Source organism: Fundulus heteroclitus, chromosome 24 (genome assembly GCF_011125445.2).
Source record: "Fundulus heteroclitus isolate FHET01 chromosome 24, MU-UCD_Fhet_4.1, whole genome shotgun sequence".
NCBI classification, from domain to species: domain Eukaryota; kingdom Metazoa; phylum Chordata; class Actinopteri; order Cyprinodontiformes; family Fundulidae; genus Fundulus; species Fundulus heteroclitus.
This window is the reverse complement of record NC_046384.1, coordinates 25,410,656-25,433,844: the sequence shown is the minus strand read 5'-3', so window position 1 is coordinate 25,433,844 and position 23,189 is coordinate 25,410,656. Positions and strand designations below refer to the sequence as shown.

General features: G+C 40.7%; 1 protein-coding gene across 1 annotated transcript in view; it reads right to left on the bottom strand.

The window, feature by feature from the left end:
* Positions 1-5,054: 5,054 nt before the first annotated feature.
* LOC105931061 (receptor tyrosine-protein kinase erbB-4) overlaps positions 5,055-23,189 on the bottom strand; it is a 67,529-nt gene continuing 49,394 nt past the window's right edge. The window contains exons 16-18 of the mRNA XM_036128538.1: positions 6,348-6,470; positions 5,160-5,258; positions 5,055-5,111 (exon numbers count right to left, since the gene is read on the bottom strand). Of these exons, the coding sequence (XP_035984431.1) occupies positions 5,055-5,111; positions 5,160-5,258; positions 6,348-6,470 (279 nt within the window). The remainder of the gene's footprint in view (positions 5,112-5,159; positions 5,259-6,347; positions 6,471-23,189) is intronic.

Below are 23,189 nucleotides of genomic sequence, written 5' to 3'. Positions count from 1 at the left end.
GTTAAAGCTAATGGACAGTAGAGGGCATATTGTGATGATGGAATCAAGAAGCTTGAGATAAATGGGGGTTAATCTGATTGCATGGATTTATATTATTTTAACCATTAAATAATTAACTGTTCAAGTTTTTATAATCAGTTGCCGAGAATATATAGTATGGTCGAAGTATTGTGTATAATCATCAGTGCCCGCCATACCAAAAAACGCCTTTTAGAGTTGGAGCTTGATACATAACTCCAGCCTTTTGGGATCATGAGTACATCTGCATGCACAGCATATGTCCAGAATACTCCAACACTGACAGGGAAATCCTAAATATTCCATCTTCAAAGCTGCACCAAACACAGCCATTTCCATCTATATTTTAGCACAATAAGACTGTAAATGTTGCACAGACACATTTAGAACACCCAAATGTCTATCATGCATGCATGTTGCATGTGTTTGTAAACTCTTATTCTGTCTTCTCTCACTCACTCTGGTTGAGTTTCTTTTTGCATTTGAATTTTCCGAAGGAAACCCCTCCCCCCTCCCTCTGTCCCTCCCGGCAGCAGATGGACGTAGAGGTTTGAACAGTTGGGGTCGGTGTTGGGTAATTGTTATTGCGGAGCTGCAAGCAGAAGGGCGCGCTGCGATGATGAAGTGTTATGATTGCGAAGACGGGTACTGTAGCAGAAGCTGTGATTGCAGTCGTTGGTAGAAAACCACTCAAGTTTGGATGTTCTCATCTCTCTTGCTCAGATTCAAGCATGGAGGCCACGGTCCCCCCACCAGCTCTCTGTAGCATTCAAGGACACACACAGGCTTTCTTTGCATATGGCAAGTGGGTCAAGGAGGGTGTATATCCAGGCGTGGCCCTCTGGGCAGTTGACACATAGATTAGGTCCCTTTTAAATTTATATGCGGAAAAATTGATCTTTCAGGAGAGTGGACTAGATTAATTCTAACCAGGAGGAGGAGGACATGGGCCATAGAGAAGTTCTTGGCAACATAAGAATCTCCTGTTAGATCTTCCTGTAGTGCCCCATGACATATTCATTGCATAAATCCCGCTGCTCCCTTATGCAGATGACCTCCACACTTTCATGCGACAACTCCACGCTTTGAGCTAGGCATTAGACCAGGAGAGGTAGACAAAAGGGAGGCTGAACTCTTTAATTCTTCTCTGTCATCCCAAAGGGCCCAGGAGTCATAAACTTATGTCCGGCTAAACCTTTTCTACTCTCTGAGCAAACGTTTGAGGACTCCTGCAAGTGTGTATGTCTTTTTTGTGACTGTGTGTGTTTTAGTTTCTCTCTCATCTCCCTGAGCACTGACCTCCATTACAGCCAGCTGACCCGACTTTCACTTCCTCTCAAGCGCACACACATAAACTCACACATTTAGGGCACATACGGTGAATGATAGACTAGCAGAGGTTTGCAAAACTGGGACATGTTTCAGCAAGTGCATGCATGCATAGGAGCACTCTAAATGAATGCATTTCATATATCAAATAACCAGCCCGGATTCATATTTGCCAACGCAAACTAATCGACCTGTATTTTTTACATGCAAAAGCCTTGGGAGGCTTTGTCCTGTGAAGAATCTGCTCTTTGCATATGTGTGTGTGTGTGTGTTTTTTGTGGATTTTCTGAGTGTGCTTTGGAGCCTGCACTCCAGTGGCCAGTTTCTCAGTGGCGAAGCGTGAGCCTGCCTTTAGATTGCTGTTTAACAAGCCAACAGACAGAGCATATTGGCTCTGGATGGACAGATACCCCCCAACCCTCTGGGAGAATGAAAGAAAGGAAGGAGGCAAGATGCAAAGCTAAGAAAAAAATGGGTAAAAAAAAGGTCAAATAGGAAAGGTAAAAAGAGAAAAAATACAGGGGTATCTATATAAATAGAAATACTGTTGAAAAGTTTAAGTGCTGAATTTAAGTTTAAAAAGTGTGACTCGTTATAGATTAATTAGAGACAATTTTTTCTACATTTTTCCATGTTTAAGGTTAGTATAAATCACAGAATAAATCACTACTTTGGTTACTGATTTTAAACCCAAACTTTAACTTAATCAAAGCCTGGAGTCTCTTGGTAGTCTCTAATATTTCTTGAAGAATTGCCATTACACATAAGAAAGGTTAGAGTTGCAGCCCACATTCTGGATGTGTCTGCGTGTGGCGGCTCTATAAGCTCCGTTTACAGCTGCAGTCCACAGCTTTTGAATCTCCACCAAACACTCGAATGGAGTTTCCTTTACAATCCCCACAAGGCTGCGTGTGTCCCTGTTAGTTGAGTACCTTTCTTTACAACAGTTTGTCCTTCCACTAAACCTCTCATTGAAAATGCTTGAATACAACACCCTTATCTTTTAATTGTCTGAGAAAAGAAATTTGGGATTTTAATTAACTATAAGCCATATTCATCTATGTTTGCACCTTTTTTACAACACTCTTTTTCCTTCCGCTCAATTGTGGGAACAGCACACTTCTTAACAATGAAATTCTGTAGCTTACCCTGTGTGCAATAAATCTATATAACCCTTGCTTTTTTAACTGAATTATCAACTCAAACTATTTATTGGGATTTTTAAAGTGTGTATTGTTTGTATGAGCTGGTTACAGAATTTCCTGTCACCAGATTTTTAGAAAGTTTGTATTAATTTGGTAGTATTTGCAGCTACATCTCTCTGCTTTGTGACAATTATGTAAAAGGCTCAAAACGAACAGAAGGCTAATAATGGCTTTCACATAACAAATTTACCACGTTTTCCTTTCAGAAGGGTGTACTCTCAGTGTTTTTTTTTTGTTAAGCTCCTAAATGTCACCAAGACAGCCTCTTAGTGACAAATCCAGGACTACTAATGGATCTATTATTGAGAAAAGGTAATAAGACTGAGTCACAGCTTAAGCAGCACGCAAAAAAGCTGCAAAGTGTCCTATTGCTGATTCCATGGGATTTATCATCAGTAAGAACACCTCAAAAAATGAAGGGGGTTTTGTGGTTTGCTGGCCTGTAACATATGTGTCTTAAAGGAGACATGTGCTTTTTATGTGTCTGAATTACTTATTTTCCTCCACGTTCCGCCATTTTATCCCTGATTTAAGGGGCATCTGATAACAACTCATTTTGGCGTGGTCTCTATGAATCCACCCTGCCACCCTCCAGGTCCCAGAGCATTCGCCTTCACCCCATTCAGCCATTTTTGGAGTCTGCTGTGGGACGGTGTAATGAACAATTGAACAGTTTGACTTATCCACTTGTAGCTTCAGGATCCTTCAGTATGGACTACAACATCACTCCGAGAAATAAAAATGACAAATTCACGAGACTGGTAAGCCTAAGCAAAAATTCACAAACCAGAGGCTGGCCAGGTCGGGACCAGCCGATGAGCACCCAGAGAGGGCAAAGCAAACACAAGATCAACACAGGAACACAGGATAGGCACAGAAGCACAGGGAATAACTCATGCTAGGCAAATAGATGATCTGGTGCTGACTGGCTGTAGGAGACAGGTATAAATAGGCAGAGGTCCAGGTGTAATGAGTGTCCTGTGATTGGAGCCAGGGTAGGTGTGGCAGTTTGAGTTAATCAGTGGAGCACAGTATTAGGAGGAAAACAGCGAGCCAGTCCCAGAAATAACAAAACAGAAGCTGGTTGCATGACACTCCTAGAGACTCCAGGTACACAGCAAAATGCATTTAAGGGCTAAATGGATCATGCATGATATATCTCCTTTAACAGAATAAGTGAAAATACATTAAAGTCGTGATTGCTACTGCACATGAACTTAGGAAGAGTAAAATGCCTTTTTGCTGATCCAGTTGAAGTCCAACTTCTTATTGTTTAAAATGTTATTCACAAGTAGAAAACATTTGAAACAGTTGCCAATCTCCCCGACAAATTCACCCCAAGGCCAAGTTTGTGCAATACTCAGAAAAAATGTCAGAAAATACCCAATAACTAGTCTCTGAATCTACAGGCCTCAGTTAGCATGGAACATATTACAGTTTATGATTCCCTTGTTGCATCTGAATACACTTCTGAAGACATGTACTTTGGATAAAAAAAAAGACCAAAGAAGAAATATCAGGTCATATTTCACATTGCCATTAACAATTACAGTGACACAAGCTGAATGACTGGGGCTTGTTTTCCAGGATCTGGGCACATTGCGGTTATTTAGATGTTAATCAAGTCTTCCAAAGTATTTTCAGTGTCACATGAAGGGATTTTTGTCCAAACAATAAAGCTTGGAACATGATAAGACCAGAATATACAGGTTATGTTTATACAGAAAGTCACATTTCCAAAATATTTGTTGCCCATTTTTTTACTGTTCGAGAGATGATTCCCTAGTGAACACTTGCCAAACTTCTCAAGAAGGTGAAAATCCCAGCAAATTAATCAAAAGCTGAGACAATCCTCAGAGGATATGCAAAAACGACAAGAGCTCCATCTCTACAGAGAAACTCCAGAGTTTCTGTCAAGGCATAGCCTCTTCTATCCAATAGTTTATGGCAGGAAGAGCTAGGTTTGCAACTTTGCATCTAAACCCCCACCACCCAGAAAAAAAAGAAACAAATCTACAACAGAATGGCTGAAAATAGGGAAGAATCAATGTTCCAATGACCCAGTGACTTTAAGACAGCGGTGCAGCCACCAATGTCTGGAAACCTCAGGGAAAGCAATCCCCTGAGTGTACTGCAGTCACTAAAACTTTCTGACTTCTAAAGAACAGAAAGAGGTCCAAATATCTTTCAGTAAAACTGCATGATAGATCAAAAATGCTTTTCTTGAAATCCAGCGTGTGGGATTGAGCAGGGGCACAAAAGAAAAAAGTAGACAAAGGTGACACAGATAAGGGGTAAGGAGCTGAAAACTCCACCGCTTACTTCCTTTTTCCAATTCCCTCTATCACTCCTGGATTCCAATAAAGCCATATCTCATAAGCTAGGTGCTGTTTTTTAATAGAGTCTTGTTCAATACATGCGCTGCTGTACAGGACGGTGAAATTCTCTTTATTACAAGCACTGACTCAGACGGCATTCTCATAAGAAGTTACCGCCGAATGCTCAACCCCCGAAAAGAGACAACCTTGGCCATCTCTTCGACAGCATCAAGACATACAACTGAGACGTGAATACGGATATACATAAGCCGTTTCTGGTCATACTCACATCCATGAACTCCACGTTGGCTTTGGGACCGGTGGTCTCATTGAGGATTTTTATGGCAACGGGGATCTTTACTGTCTCACCTTCTGGGACCCAGATGCCCTGAAACATACAAGCAGCTGCCATAAATGCACAGACAGAAATGGTTCTAAACATTTCCAAGCAAATAGAGCCGTGACCCTGACACACAACAGAAATGTTAGTGTTTAATGGTTTCTTCTGGCTTGCTCATGCTGCTTTGTAGGTCTGTGATATGAACATTTTTACTTAAAAAAAAAAAAAGAAGAGTGCTAGGAAACCAGAAATTTATTTATGTCATATATGGTTTGAAAGTAATGAATTATTAAAAAAGGATAAGGAAAACGTAAAACCAATTGAACAGGCAAATTGTATGACAGAAAGAGAGAAAATTCAACACAACTACAACTAAAAGTTTTTACTTACTTTTTTTATTTATGTAATTTACTGTGTATTTTTTTACTTGCATATTTCTGTATTGCTAAAATTCTTATTAAATATCCAAATGTTCAAACTGCAAAGCTCTGACTTTTTTGCCGAGACTGTACATCTCATCTATTGACTTGTACCGTAGGTTCTAATTATATCAATATTTTGATTATCATGAAGAAGCTGGCCCTGATTCGATTGTGTCAGTTCGTGACTCAGCCTATGAAGCCTGTGCTGCAGCCTGAACAAACGTCCAGTACACATATTGTACTGAGAGTGGCGCTGTTAATCGCCTTGGTACACCAATGGACTGAGACAGGACAGACAGGATTTGGGGCAGATAATAAAGTGATTTATGTAATAGATGTTTTCTGATGTAATCTGGAATTCTATATTTTTTGGACTTGATCCAAAAGTCGTACTTAGAGATGTATACTTTTCCTTTGTCTATTTGAGCTAACTGACATCTGGTAGCTAGAACTTCAAAATAGGGTTTGGAGAGAGCACACAAAGTCTGTGTGATGTTTACAACCTTTTCTTAGCTGTAAAGGAATGAAATAGGGAGTTAAAGCTCGATAAATAGTACACTGTGCCCTAAGCCATGTTACCTATTTTTAATAAATCTGGTTATATTAACTGAATGATTTGGTAAACAATTTTTTTTAACAAATCATTTCAATCTACTGATTCTAAGTAATTCAGTACCCTCAAAAGAACCACCGTTCCCATCACTAGGTCACTGACCTTATAGACGGTCCCAAAAGCTCCAGAACCGAGAATCTTGACCCTCTTCAGCTCTGTCTCTTTCAAGATGCGTAGCTGAGCCTGGTTGGGAGCTGTTCCACTGGGAGTCAGGGGCTCCACCAGCTGGTGGAACACACAAACACACAGTTTCTTTTGTTTACCTTGTCGGTCTTTAGCATTCACAATGAAGACCTGTATGAACAATGTTAGTTTCTGGTTATTCAAGCAGAAACACTTGGGGCAACTTGCTGCAGATCGAAAAGAAAAACGTTCAATTAAATCCTTAATCCATCAGCTAGACAGAGACTTTCAGGACTTTCAGTCTATAAAGATACAGACACCAAAGTGAATATTTTAGACATGACAGCCTTTCAGCCACGTTTAGTAAATCCTCACAAAAGCTTCCTTTGTCCCTATTCCTACATTGATTTCCAAGAACTTTGTAATCAGTGTTCTGCATGTTAAAAATGCAATAATCATACGTTCTCCTAGCAGATTGTGCTGTCATGAAGTTCTTTTTTTTCATATGCATTTCTTTTATATTCTTGGCGCTCAAATAACCTAGTTTTAACTTTTAACTTCCCCAACAAAGCTGCATCTTCAAGCACTGGGCAAGTACTGGACAAACTCTGCATGAGCGCTGCACACAGAAACACATAAGCAAACACAATTTGACCGAAGGTTTTAGTTTCTGTTCAATTCCATAGACTTCAATTTTAATAGTTACTTTTACAGTCAGAATACTCATCAATAGATGGTAAGCTTCCAGAGAAATGGGCATATACTGTACATATGTGTGTAACAGCTTCAGAGCATAAAATTATTTTTATTATAATTTTATTAAACATTAAATAACTTAAAACAGTGCACAATGGCACAACAAGTGGCAACCCCCTGAGTGGGCATTCGTAAACACAGCTGGCGCTGCACACATGAGAGAATTATCACAGGTGACATTTTTAGACTTTTGTAACAAAAGTTAATGCCAAAATTTTCTAAGCTGATAATAAACTACCCTACGAAAAGCATACATTTAAATTTTGTTGAACATCTGAGTCCAGATGTGTGACTTAGCCTCATGTTTGCATAAACCACAATTCTTAATATAAAAAAGTCCACAGTTATGCATTTTCAAAGTTTACTTTCAGTCCAAGGAGGAGTTAGATGCTCCTGTATTTAACCTAAAATCCTCTGCATATTTGTAGAGTAAGACATCTTAAGAGCTTATTGTTTGTATTGTGTAGAACAAATTTGTTTCCAGACTAACTTAACTAAATTGCTAATTTCCTTTAAAAGAAAGATGAGAAGCATAAACTTAAAATGGCAGTAATTCCTAAAAAAAAGGTCAAGCCTTGCACAAAACGCTAGTAATTCATAAAGAAAGGTCAAGCAGAGCTAGTAGTTCCTAAAGGTTTAACATCTTAACACTGAAAGAATAGTGTTTTCGTAAGCTGCATGTTGACCTGTGAACTTGCGCACCTGTTTCTACACACACTAATAAGTATTTGCTAAATTTGTATTTACACATACATGCACTGTGAAAGAATTATTTTTACTATTTACTATTTTTACTATTTTCTATTTTACAACTATTTACTAAGTTCATTGCATTTATTACGTAGATACTCTTTACTACTAAGAAGTTTTAAGGTTTTATTAAAGTGTATTCTATATGCCTGATCTCCATTACTTTAGTTTATTGTTCATTAGTTTATTGTGTTAATCATATATTTGCTGGAATATATAGACCAGTGGTTACTATTTTATTTTACTATGTATGTGTATTGATTTACTCTCACTCTCTTATCATTGCAGAAAGCCTTCAGAAAGCAGAGAAATATGTTGTGACAATAATAACTGTTTTTCTAAATATGTCTGAAACTGTTATGAACTGTATTCAGCCATCTGGAGTGCTTACGTATAAATGTTCTGTGTGGACTGCTTAGTATTATCTCTGTGTTCCTAAGGTCACAGAGTGTTTTGCTTATCCCTACCCCTTAGCTTGACAAATGTAACCAGGGTTTCCCTAATAAAAGAAAGGAGGGGACGGAGTGGCATCAGAGCGAGTTTGGAGATCTGTATTAAGCATCTCAGCTCCTCTCCTTGCAAGATTTATGAAAACTAACCTCATTGTTGTCTCCCCTTTTTGTGTTGTTAATGAATGTTTTAGGTGTTTGAACCTGACACACAGCTAAGCATGCACGGACTGGATGTTGTGTTATTTTGAAAGTGTTGTCATAACTTTCAAAATAACAAATGACAGAGGAGCTCGAAGCTCACCATGTCAGAAGAAATCAGTGCATGGATGTGCCAAAATTTTCTTCAATTGAATAAGAACAAAACTGAAGTAATAATATTCGGATAAATAGAGGAGAGATCAAAAGTTAGGACACAGCTTCAGTCGCTTCAGCTAGGAACCACTGATCAGGCCCGAAATCTGGGTGTAGTGATGGAATCAGGCCTGAACCTCCAAAAGCATCTAAAGACAATTACAAGATCGGCTTTCTATCACCTGAGGAACATTTCCAGGATTAAAGGACTAATGTCTCAGTAGGATCTGGAAAAACTAATCCATGCGTTTATCTTTAGTAAAATTGATTACTGCAACGGTGTTTTCACAGGTTTGCCAAAAAAGTGGATCAGACAGCTGCCGCTGATGCAGAACGCTGCTGCCCGCGTCCTCACTAAAACTAAGAAAGTAGAGAACATGGACCCGTTTCTGAGGTCCTTCCATGGCTCCCTGTATCTCAGAGAATAGACTTTAAAATACTTCTGTTAGTCTATAAATCTCTGAATGGCTTAGCACCTAAATACATCACAGACTTCTTATCAGAGCATCAACCCTCCAGACCACTCAGGTCTTCTGGCTCCAGCCTGCTCTGCAGAACCAGAACCGGAACCAGACATGGAGAAGCAGCATTTAGTTCCTATGCTCCACTGATCTGGAACAAACTTCCAGAAAACTGTAAAAGTGCTGAAAGCCTGAGTTCTTTTAAATCAATATTAAAAACACATTTGTTTAGGATTGCCTTTGACTGTTCTAGTTAAACTGTTTTAATAAATAAAAGCCTATAGAAATAATGACTTATATTCATTTTTTGCCTTGCCAGTGAGCTTGCGTCTCACCAGGGAACAGAATCCCTCACTCTTCAGGAGAAATCCTCACACAATCAACTCCACCAGATTGACTCATTGCATGAGCTCTGCAGTTTCTAACGCAGCACCTAGAACAGAGCCAGTCTTTCCAAAATTTAGGACAGAGCCTCTAAATATTGACTTTACAGAAGATATTTCCACAGTCCACATGGGAGGTGCTGGAAGTCAGACTGTCCACAGTGGAGCCTTGCACCACCCTGCTGCAGTGGACAACCCCAAAGATCATCAGGTAAATAACTCTGCAGACGCAGGTGGTTCAGATTGGAGGGATGACCAGCCGTCACACCTGACTCATACCACCACCTGTCCTGACTCTGTGCTGCCCCCTAAGGGCCAGGAGGCTCATGCACGTGCCCCACACCAAACTAACCCACCACCAAATGTCACACAAGAGTTCACACCTTGGAAAACTCTGACTTAGATCAGTGGGATACTTCCTTGCATCATGTGTTAGTTCAAATGCCTCCATCACTTCTTGAACATAATCGTGTTTCCCAGGTGGTCCAGGCTCATATCATAATTACAGTATCCGTATTCGGCAACTTGAGTACATTGCTCAGGACTTTTTTACCCAGATGATCATGATTCGACCATTCAGGAAGTAGAACATTGTCTTTCCCTCATCTTGGGAAAACCTAAAGCTTAATTGAATAACAACAGCTACGAGCATTCATGTTTTCTTTAGCATATGCCTCCAGTGATTTATGACAGGTATTCAGCTCTTTGCCATGCTTTAAGAGAAGAATAGTCTGTGTACATGGATCAGGCTTCGATAACTCTAGACACTTTTGCCATTTGTCAAAAGGAAAATTAAACACCCAGAGAATATTACTATCTTCTGAGGAACGTATGTTCTCAGGGATGTAATTCTCCAGGTCCTGAAGCGGACCCGCTTTTTAAGTCTTTGTTCCTTCATAATCTACATGAAAGTGTACGATGTGATGTGACCATGCATTGCAGGGAAAATAACTTTTCCATGCAGGAGATCTGCAGATACGCTCAGTTTGTTTGGGAAACTAACTTGCAATTAGACAAAAAAAGTCAAGCCTAGAGCCTTAAGCCTTCAAACAGGAAACAGGTCTAAGAAAAGGCACAAATTCAGTTCTCCAGTGATCCAGCAGACCAAAAGGGGTAGAAATTGGCTGCCATGAAAGTTTAAGCAGCCACATAAAAATCAACCTTATCACAATGCAAAACCAAAAGGTAACATTGGTAAAAGATGGAGCCATTTCCAAGAAATAATCACAAATGAAAACTCTGAAAATATCTGCTGAGATTGCCTCATGGAGTTTGTCGCGTGTTTGACAAAATTAAACAGCAAGCAGATCGAAACTTATCATGCCCCAGTGTATGATAAGTTTGAAAATCATTTCTAAAACGGTTTATTCTGTTTTAACCCTTTTAAATTGTTTAGGTACAAACAAAATGATGACAGTTAAACAATGGTTTTACGATGGTGTTTAGAAATTTTGGGTTTTAACTTTTGTGTGTATGTATATATATTTTGATTAGGGTCAGTCATCAGCCAGACCTTCCTCGATCCTGCAAGAGAAACCTTCAAATTCTGATTAATTCTTTATAGTTGGGCCACTTATCTGCCGAACATGCCTCAATCTCTCCCAGACACAAGCTTCTGATGGAATTGAACTTTGAATGAACTGTCTTCTCATCCACAGAAGCCCAGTATTTATTAAACATTAAATAACTTAAAACAGTGCATAATGGCACAACAATAATTATTAGTATTATTTTCAAAATGAAAATACATCATCACTAGTACTACTGTAAATAAATAACAGTAATAGTACGAGAAATAAAATAACAACAATTATAAATTCACTATTTTGTAGTATCATAACCATTGCCATATTATTATTGCTGCCATAAAACTTTAGTGAACCTGTAACTTTTCTGTTCCAAAAAAAAAGTAACTTTCTAACAACATCCACAAAGATAAAAATCTGAAAGTAACACAAATTATGATAGTTTCTAATACTCAGACCTTCATGTGATTTTCTTTATTCAATTAACAAAAATAGAAAATAAAAATCCAAGAAAACGCCTGTTCTGCGATGCTATCAAAAATACAAACTTGTTAAATGGAACTGTGGTCTAATGATTAGATCGAACTATTCAGCGGCAGAAATTACAGAAATTTAGGATGAATATATAGAAATGCACCTCTACCACTGTTAGGTACAGTGGAGGATTTGTGGTACTGTGGGCCTGTTTCTCATCCAGACCTGGTAGGAGTGCACAACCTAATAGATTTCTAAAAGATTTTAAGCAGCATTCTAGTGGTCTCTGCCAGCAAACGGATAATGACTTGTGTAGAATAATGGCAGAGAAACAAAAGGGAAATGGAACTATGGAGGCACAAATGCACTTCTGATGAGATAATTCAGGGGTGATAAAGTGAAGTTCTTCTAAAACTGGCAGTTACTGCTGCAGACTGCATTGTGCCCACCGCTAAGCAAATCACAGCCTGGTGTCAGCTGCTATCACGATCCACAAAGAGGAGCAGCTCACCAGCTGTGCACATACAAAACAATTCCAATTCAGGGTTTTGACAGGCCTCCTCCGCGCCGCTTCGCCGCCAGCAACAGCTGACTCTCAACTGCCTCCCAGCAGCTGGCACGGTCACCCGCCTCGCCACTAGCAGCTCAACAGAAAGCCCCGGCTGAAGCGTGTGGCGAGCCGGAGCTGGCACCTGCCATGGAGCTGTGAACAGATCCGAGCTGCACAAACACACTCGTTCCTCCCCAACACATGCAGATATGAGAAATATTGAGCACGCACAAACAAACCCGGCAGACCGCGGCACACCTGTTCACACACTCGCTGGAAAAGTCAATGCCTCTGATCGATACGCGTCTTAATGAGCGATCAGCCTATCGAATCCCTCGTTGGCTGCGCTCTATCAGCAGTATAATCACCCAGCTCGACCGCAGCCATCAAACATTATAATGAGGCTATATATCAGTCGGTCAGCCGTATGAGCACTCACTCAATGTGATATAAACCTATCAGCACAATAGGACTGGCAGTAGAGGTGCCAGGCGGGCCCCTGCAGAATGGATGACATTGCCTGCAGCGCGGCAATGACATGTCGTTTAATGGCTATTGTTATGGCTGGGGCCTGAAGGCGTCGGCACAGGCCTGCCGAGATGACGCTGCTGGAAGGGAGTTAGCAGACGGAGCGGAGGAGGGGAACGGCACACAAATCCGATCAGAGGAAGAGGAACAAGAAACGGTGCATCCAGGCGGGTCGAAGTGGCATCGGACCACAGGAGCGGAGCTCCGTCTCACGTCTTTTATGGCACAGACGTGTGATGGGCACAGTGCAGACGGTAAAAACCGAAGGAAAATTTGTTTTTAGCAAGATATTTGTCATCCCCTAATTTCATATCCTCTTTTATGGGTCAAGCACTACAGTAAAAAAAATGAGTAAATAGGAAGCAAAATCCAAAGGAAAATGTTACAAGATGATGAGAAAGGCAAATAAACAACAGCTCAAGACCTGCTGAAAACACTGTAAGAAACTCTCACTGCTTGTAGATGAAAAAAGCAACAACAAGCTTATTTCAATCTGAAAAACTCACACAGAAAGAAAAGGCAATTAGAAGAATTTTATTGATACAATATTTTAAGAGTTTGGCGCTCAGACCTCGGCAGGAAAAATTCACGCTGAATTATACTTGAATATGCATTAGCAGGCGTATGAGAATAGGGATATTTCCCCCCGGGTCTGAAACTGGTGGTGGAGTGGAGATAAGCAAAGTTTGTTCAGTCCATATGATGATCTGTTTGAGCTTGATGTCCAACTTGATAAACACAGGTTTGCATGAACTGTCCATGATGAGCAAGCATGAAGCGACTGTGGAGAGAAAAACTCCCCCTTGGGAAGAAACCTCTGGCAGAACCAGGCTCAGCATGGCGGTCTTCTGCCGGACCGTTTTAATGAGTGGCTGGGAATTCCATGAGAGTCCAGGAGGAATTACACTCTGATAGGAACGAGGTTGAAGGAGCACCGTAGGAAAGCCAGGCGAAGCTTGGTACGATGGTGGAGAAGGGGATGGAGGTGGGTTGAAACCGGTCGACAGAGTCCAAACCGGACACGCGCAGCCACTGCTTGCTCGCTGAGGACAAGGCCGAGATGAGGATGTGGAGTTCTTTTTAAGATGAACCCAGGATGCTGATTGGCTTTGAGGAGGAGCAGTTCAAAGCTGATTGGCTTGCGTCGGAGGCGGATGAGTCCCTGATTGATGGAGGTAGGCAATAGTGTTTCTTCAGTCTGAATTTTCGCTAAAGCTGCATTTCAATCTTAAAAATGCCAATAGTTGGACCAAAGTTCATTTTCATTTAAATGCAAACACAAGCAATAAACAATGGATTTCAATGCAGATTAGCTGTTATCTATGCATGCATATTTTATCAGTGTAACTGAGTGTAGACAGGTTAACATACAGCATTTATTAGGCTTATATGAACATAACTTGCAATGTTTAGTATCTGAAAAAAAAATTGTAATCCTGAAGGTCTTACATATTCATGTACACATTTATCTATGCAGCTGCATACATGTTTAGCATCTATTTGTATGTAGACCGCTGCTGTAATCACACAGTAAAGGGTTGCATAAAGTTGAACGGTTTGATTTTACACAAACTACCGGATGTCCGCTAACGAACCGAGATGTGCATGTCATAAATGAGGTCCATTTTGCATTTCTTATGTTCTAGGTTGTAAAACAATTCAAAGAGCTGCTGATCAGGATGACATTTGGCTTACTTGCATCATCACATGAGGCTGCTTTGGCAAAGGAAATTATCTTCATCTGTGTGCGTGTGAATATTTTTGCTCAAATGCAATGAAAACAAGAGCAGCTGAAGGTGGAAAGTGATGGAAGGGCTCTGACTGGAAGAGATGGGGGGGGGGGGGTGTAGTGACGGTGGGAGCAGTAATAAGAGCAGATGGTGACAGGCTGTAGCTGTTATTGTTTCATTAGGACAAGGCTGGACTGGACTGAGAGGAGAGGTCTATTAAATACAATACAGACTCAAGGCCAGTAAGACTCTCTTGAGCTCGCTCTCATTCGCACACACGCCACTTTATTTACCAGCTAATAATGCACAGTGCCTCTGCCAAATGAGCTTCACTGGTGGCGCTGTGGACAGGATGCGAACGCTTCATTGGACAAATAAGCGCTGCATTCGAGCCTCCAGCTAGAATACATTCCCGGAATTACAGAACGCTGAAGAAGTAAACAGTGTCTTCAAACATGAACTTGCGCTGCGAAGACCCTCGGGTGTATGCTTTAATTTTCACATTACCCGGTCAAAATGCTGGGTTTGTCAGGCTTTGTAATTGAAACACACTGAAGTGAAACAGCTTTGTCATGGAGCAACCTTTCAGCCAGCAGCTAAGAGCAGAGACTGAATTAATTTATGATTATCTTTAAATAAAACCACTGTTTAGGGAAATCATCCAAACATACCACCTTAATGTGTCATTATTTGCTGAAGTTACTGTTAAAATTATGGCCAAATAAAAATAATGTTCTAAAAATATAGGGGAATGTATTTATGCACCATTATACTTGTAGGAAAATATGCTAATAAAACTGTCGCTAGCTACAACAATGCTTAGGAGAAATAGAAATAGAATTTCAAGTTGTTTATGCGGAAGCTAGATTTTGTAGTGTAGCACAGGTACACTACAAAAGTGGGAGCAAATCACAAGAGGAAGTAAAAATATGAATGAGCCAGTAAAAGTTATAGGATTTCTTAACCTATGAATGCTTTTCACTCTGCTTTAAATAATTTGGCAAATTCTTATTGCCCACACATTAGTATAGTATGCATAATGCATCCCCCTTTATCCCGACTCATCATAAAATAAAAATTGGTGTTAATTAAGGTTTTCACTGTATCGCGTCCAGCAGCGCAGTTCTTGAGACACGGGGACTGCCGTAAATCCAGCAGGGCAGTAGAGCAGCAGAGAGAGTTCCTGAGACACATGGGCTGTGGTAAATCCAGCAGCAAAGCAGAGCGTTTACTGAGGTAGCAGGAGATCCAACACTCCCAACCACTATGAGAATGCTCATAGTGGTTGGGAGTAAAACATTTGCTTTAAACGGAGGAGTTCTGGTATCCTGGTGTTTAAATCACGGGGGATACTACTAATGACCAGATTAACTGGACTGCCTATGTTTCAAACCTCACATGTAATGATGAGGTAAGGAGAGATGACAGAAAGACAACATCCTGGCTGCAAGCAGTGAAAAAGACATTCATCCTTTGGTGCCTTGGTTTAGCTTTAGGCCTATTCCACACGTAGCCGATCCTGGGAAAACAAATGCATATCTTTGCGATTAGGCCTTTCATCCACACGTAAACTCCGCTTTACATCTCTAAAACCAAGTTATTCGGAAAACTCCAGCCAAAGTGGAGCTTTTCTAAAAACTCAGTTTTTGAGCCTGTTTGTAGACATGTTAAAACTGACTTTTAGAGTTTGGCACATGTATGTGAGAAACAATCTACAGCATGTGCGGTGCCGAGCATTACCTCGGCACCACACAGCATTTCCTGTCTTGACCTCAGTATCGAGACTTAAAAGTAAAAGCATGATAGAAAATAGAACATTATAAACATTACAGCTGGTTCAGCTGCTCAACTACATTGACACGCAAAAGGAGGAAGATCAGCTGTTTTACACCAAATCTCCCTTGCAATAAAATCATGCTGTTCAGCATTGCCTTTATTTTGAAGGACTCTGACTTGGCTGACACTGGTTTTAGCTTTGGGGTACACTGCCCCCTTTGAACCCTGCTTGTTTAAAACAGCACTCAGTAGAGAATTTGTGCATGCTTGTATGGATAAAAACTTTTCTAAAAACAATTCTGTGTATATAGTTTTTTTTAAACAATGTGTGGAAGATATTTATTTTTTATAAAGACCTGGCTATGTGTGTACAAGGCTTTGGTGATAGGGTGAGAAGAAACTGCGCCATCCAGGGGGAGTTCGGAGTAGAACTGCTGCTCCTCTGCACTAAAAGAAGTCAGCTGAGGTAGTCTGGGCATCAGATTAGGACACCTACAGGATATCTCCATTTAGAGGTTCTATGGGCACATTCAGTTGAGAAGAGACTCAAGAGCACTTCCATTTCTAAGTGAGGAAACCCTGACAGCGTTCGGATCACGGACTGTAAGCGGAGTCCTGCGTGACCGTAGTCGTGCTTTGGGAGTTTCTTTACATGCGAAACGTACCCTGATGTGATTAAAATGTGTTTGGATTAAAAGGAAAGAAAGTATTCCGTATGCACCGTTTTTATGGGCTCAAAATAATCTGATCTTGACGTGCGTTTAATACTCCAAGCGTTTTTCAAAGTAGAAACTCTGACATTAGCAGAGTTGATTAATTTCCATAAAACAACCACAGAAGTTTATCTCTTTTTCATGTGGAAAGAAACAACAAGCGCGGAGGTGCGTTAGTTGTGACTGTTCTGAGTGCATACAGTGGACCCGCACCAGGACCTGCACAGCTCCAAATTTTCTATTTTGGAAAAAAAAGAAGTGGAAATAAACTTTTTTTTGTCTTACGATTACTCGTAAAAATAATCAACTGATTGATTGATTGATTATTATAATAATTGTTAATTGCAGCCCTAATCTTTAATAACTTGGGAATTTTTTAGGGTATATGACAGTGAGCTGGAAAAGCATTCCTGAGTATGGCGTTCTCTTGGTCTCATTCCTGGATCTGTTACCACCTCAGATGAGCAGAAAACAATGGCTGGATGATAAAATATGGCTGCTTATTTCATCTATTAAGTGTCGGTTATATTTCTACTGCCTTAGTCTGAAAATTCATGATATCACTTTGCCTAGGGCCTATCTACTGGATCCCGCCCATTATCCCCAAACACTGGGAACCCATGTAAGCAGTGCTAGAGCTTTCCACATCCCCAATCTCTGCACAAAGAGGCAAGGGAGGAGGAGGAGGACCTTGAGGAAATAAGGAGAGGGCGATTCTTAGCGCATTAGTCTCGCTTCATTGTACAGGGGTCAAAGTTTAAAGCCTGCAATGGCGAGGCGAGTCCGCTGTTTGTGGTGTTCTTTCCGGGGAGAAAAGCAATTTGTTTTCAGGGAGCCTTCCTTACAAAGACACAACAGGATGAGACAGACTTTCTCTTATGGGGTTTGGTATTTTTTTCTCTATTCCTAGGTGAGAAACATAAAAAGAGAGGAAATAAAAAAAGAAGGCGGAATCAGAAGAGAAAAAAAAAACAATAAAGAAAGGATTTAGCAGTGTGTTTTGCAAGTCAACACAGTGCGAAAGCCTTCACACGTGTCCTTGATATGGAAATAATGGCTGAATGCTCAGATCGCGTTCTGACAACACGCAACTGGAGGCATCTTTTCCCAGGCAGACACAAGAGGTGAGCTCTCTCTTTCAAACAGCTGCGGCAGACGGGGGGGTGGGGGATGGGGGGGTTATGGAGGGAGTCCCTGAGCTTTTGCCGTCCCAAAATCCCTCATCCAGACAAGCTTGATATCCTTTCGCAAGCACGGAGTCAGCTCTATTATACGTTTGAATAGAGAGCCCACGTTCGCCGGCCGTGCAAAGCGCTATAGTGTCATCAGGCTGAAAGAAGAGCCTCAGGAATGTCTGACACAGGCTGCTCTTTTTTTTCCCTTTACTCAGAGTCTGTGAGAGTCCCTTTTAGAAAGACATCTCTTTAATTCTTTCGCATTTTGTCACATTAGAACTATAAAACTTCAGCGTATGTCAATGCAACAGTCAAACACTTAGGAGTGCTTAGTTGTGGGTTGGAAGGAAAATGACACACGGTTGGAACATTTGTTTTTTCAAATTGTGGCATAATTTTGCATTCTGGTCCCCTTTTTATCTTCTAGAAGTGCTGTTGGCTGCAATTACTGCTGCTTGTTGTTTGGGACACATAGCTGTCTTCTCTTTGCTCCTTACTTAAATGTTTCAGATCATCAAACTCATTTAATATCAGACAAAGATAGCCCGAGTAAATACCAATATCCGATAATGAATTTAAGTATTAAGGTCAAATCCAAACCAATCTAGGACTACATCAGAATGGACTTTGATACGACCATTTCAACGGATGCCAAACCTCAAGTGTTTTTTAGCTCCTAAAAGTTTTTCCTTCCAGGACTCCATCTGTCCTCTGCGCTGCCACCACCATGTTTCTTCATGTAGGAGGTGTGTTCAGCGTGTTGTGGGTAATTATTTTTTTTAAATAACATAATTTTTATCTGTCATTGCAACATACATTCCAATTAAATTTCTCTTTAGCATTTAACACATTCCCCAGGGAGCAGTGGGCTGCTCCCTGGGGAATGAAGGATGTGCATTGGGAGCATTCTAGGTCTAAGGGTCTTTAAAAAGGGAAATTTGAACAGCATTTTTCAACAACCAATGCTAGGTGCACTTTTTAGTCTTTTATGTGTATAAACCTTTAGAAAACATGTAAGTTTTTTCTCGCACTTCACAAAGATCTGGCTGATGGGATAATCTTCAAGTGATACAAATTCTTTGCAAGAAACTGCACCGAGAGGATGAAATATAATTTTAAAAAGATAAGGTTTTATCAAATGAAAATGAGCAAAAGAGTCAAACATTTGAACAATCACCACAGATGAAAAAGAAAACCAAGATCTTTCTGGACTGGTTCTCTTTCAGCTAAGATGACTGTAACAAATGATTCTTTCATGTCGCCGCAGGCTGAAACTCTAACGGGTAATTTCAGCCACAGCTCTCTTTCCTCCCTGTTCTCTTTATGCTCTTAACACTGTGACCTACAAAGAGAGGCCGCTCACGTTAAGGATTTATGTACTAATGTGTTTGCACACACGCTGTTGAGAGATTAAACCTGCAGCATGACCCTAAGGCCAACCTACCTGAAGCATTTAATATTTGATTAGGCCTAATTGCTTTTACACCCCAATTAAGTATCCTCGGAGAAGATGACGGGGCTCCCCGTACTTTGTGCTATCCTGACAGGAGAAAATCTGCAGAGGTGGAAATCTAAATCAGCTTCAGAAAGAGATAAATTGAGGAAGATGCAAAAGGAGCAAAAGGAATCCCCCTTGGCCAGAACCTTCCCAGCTCCTTCTCCGTGACAGTGCATTAGCAAATCCGCTTCCCCTCTAGGTCAAGCTGTTGTCGGAACACAGCGAGCTGATTAAGATGGATGCATACAGCCGGGGCGAGGCAGAAGCTGCCCCGCGGTCTCCCTCCCCACGTCTCGGGCCTGACAGCTGTCTATAACACTGCGGCTTCTACCTGTAAATTACGCTAATGCAGACTGACAGGCAGCCTGCCCCGAGTGGGCCACACTGATGACACTGATGACATAACTGCTGGGGCTCCACACAAGACAAGGGAAAAGAAAGACTTGTAAGCCATGCACGCAAACTCCACACTCTCTGGCACGACTATCTTTGACTTTCTCCTGTGAATATAAAGTCCACTCCGCCGCCTAATGCTTCAAAGAAATGAACCCCCTTCAAGGCCAGATCGATGGGCAATGGCAGACATGCGTAATTTTAAAAACCTCCTACGCACACCGCAGTTTGGATAAGCACCTGCTCAAGGTTTGATGTCTGAAGGTTTGCTTTTCTAACTTTATAAAAAGAGCAAAAGAGTCTCCCAAAATTAAAATAAGAGAAACAACCCACCTAAAAACCAAACAAAACATATGGTCTTGGCCAAGCATTGATTGAATCACAGATTGTTACATTTTTTTTCTGCCTGCTTTTAGAGATGAGTTTAACATCTAGGAAGTTTCCTGACCACAAGTCCAAAACTTTTACATTGTGACGCAGCTTTCCATTAGGCTGGGAAATACGCAGATCATCATATTGTGTTGAGATACCTGGCAAAGGTTTCTTCTGTAGAATGTCTTTATTCATGGAAGTGTCCAGTACAAAATTAGGGAGAAGCAGCCAACAGATGCTTTAATGTTGGAAGTCTTTTTCGTTCTCTCAAACCAATGTTTTTTTCACATTTCCAAATTAATCAGAGACTACAAGTTCTCACCAGCCTTGTGATGTCCTTTGTCTTTCTTGTAGAATTCCAGAGTCTCTGATATCTTCCACAGACAAAAGTGGCTTCATTGATCCCTTTCTTGATAATAATCCTTTGTGCAAAGATAAATCTACCCCATCTGATGCCAAGATTTTATAAGTTCTGCAATTATGGTCAGATAATATTAGCAGATAACAGTCCTCATGATCTCTGCACACTCTTGGACATCCAGAAGCATTCAGGAGTTGACCCGTCTTCATATCTTCAGAAAAGCTCTGCATTGGAGGGAATATGACTCCTTTGTCCACTCACTTATGCAGAGATGGATCTAGCAATGTGTCTCATGTTGCAACAGTATTAGTAGCAATGTTTTTCACATTCAAAATAAATTTGGACATGACATAATTCTACCAAATCTACTATGAAAGCTTAGAAGAAATGAAACGTCACGTATGCTCCTCCTCCTCATTTTACCCAAATATTTCTTTAACAAAGTTTTGTCTGTCATAACATCTGATGATTCATATAATAAACTCATTCCTTTGTCAGGAGTTTTCCCCAGGCCTCAAAAACAAGGTTTCATGCTCACCACGGCATGAAGTTTTTATGCTCCACTAATCTGGAACCCACACTTAGAAAAGTGCAAAAATGCTAAAACCCTGAGTTATTTTAAATAAAGGTTAAAATCCCATTTGTTTAGAGTTTCCTTTGATTGTTCTTTTTAAACTATTAACTGAAACACTGAGTACTAGAAATGCAAGCAGTTATGACAGTGTTCCAAGTCCTCCTAGCAAGTCTGTCCTTGCCCATATTATGAAGTATCGTCCCTGAATTCTGAGAACATAAAATATTGGATTTAGAGGTTATGTGCTGAGACATGCTGATCTCAACAACAGTGCCAGCCATTGTTGGATGGCAATTTTTTTTGTCTGAAAACCCCTCGCAAAGACTGAATTTAAGTTCTTATTTTTTCCAAGTTATGCTGTACTATGAGTGTTATCTAAATAGAGGAATAGTACAGCAAGAGACAACATTGGAATTACAGGAGGATTCATCCCAGATCTCAACGAGACTCCCCTTTAACATCCAACCAAAAACCGTCATCCCCACAGACACCGGTCCAGAGTGCACACACCCCTCCTTTTTCTCCACAAAGCCCAGATGTTCCTTTTTATGCCAGCTTACTCTTCTACTTCACCCTTGTGCTGCAACTCAGTAGATGAGCTAGTAGATAACTTTCATTCTAAAGTCTCAGATATTATTGACTGCATTACTCCAGGAAAGTGAAGGTTTTTTTTTCTGGGAAGAAAAAATCTCCTTGGAGAAGTGCTTCAGCAGTTAGAACTGAAAAAAGGGAGTGTTGAAAAGCTGAACGCAGGTGGAGAAAGACTAAACTCCAGTTTAGTCTTTCGACTCAAGTTTCCCCCTAGTTCCTTAAAACAGCAATTATCAAACCACTGCTGAAAAAGAACAATTTAGACAAACTTCTACTCCAGAACTACAGGCCCATCTCAAACCTCCCCTTTATCAGTAAGGTTATTGAAAAAACTGTGTTTCAACAATTAAACACCTTCTTAACAACGACCAGCCGCTTTGACGTATTCCAGTCTGGTTTCCGTGCTCACCACAGTACAGAGACCGCCCTTATCAAGGTGTTTAATGACATCCATATAAATGCAGCCTGTGGAACAAGCACCGTGCTGGCACTATTGGATCTCAGTGCAGCATTTGATACTGTTAATAACTCCATTCTGGTAGAGCGCCTGGAAAACTGGATCAGCATTTCTGGTCCAGCACTCGACTGGTTTAAATCCTACGTAAAGGACAGGGACTTTTTTTGTGTCAGTAGGTAACTTTACATCGGAAATAACAAAAATCACATGTGGGGTTCCCCAAGGGTCCATCCTGGGTCCCCTCCTATTCAATATCTACATAAGCCCTCTAGCTCAGATCATAAAAAAACAACATCAGCTACCATAACTATGTAGACGACACACAGCTCTACATCGCCATGTCACCAGGTGACTATGGACCAGTTCAGGCACTGAGTAAATGCCTAGAAGAAATCAATGCATGGATGTGCCAACATTTTCTTCAATTGAATAAAAACAAAACTGAAGTAATCATTTTTGGACCAATAGAGGAGCGATCAAAAGTTAGCACACAGCTTCAGTCGCTTCAACTAGAAACCACTGATCAGGCCTGAAACCTGGGTGTAGGGATGGACTCAGACCTGAACCTCCAAAAGCATCTAAAGACAGTTACAAGGTTGGCTTTCCATCACCTGAAGAACATTTCCAGGATTAAATGACTAATGTCTCAGCAGGATCTGGAAAAACAAATCCATGCGTTTATTTTTAGTAGAATTGATTACTGCAACAGTGTTTTCACAGGTCTGCCTAAAAAGTGGATCAGACAGCTGCAGCTGATCCAGAACGCTGCTGCCTGCATCCTCACTAAGATTAAGAAAGTAAAGCACATCACCCCGGCCTTGAAGTCTTTACATTGGCTCCCTGTATCCTATAGAATATACTTTAAAATACTTCCTTTAGTGTTTAAATCACTGAACGGCTTAGCACCAAAATACATTAAAGACCTGTTGTTGCTCTATCTACCTTCTTGA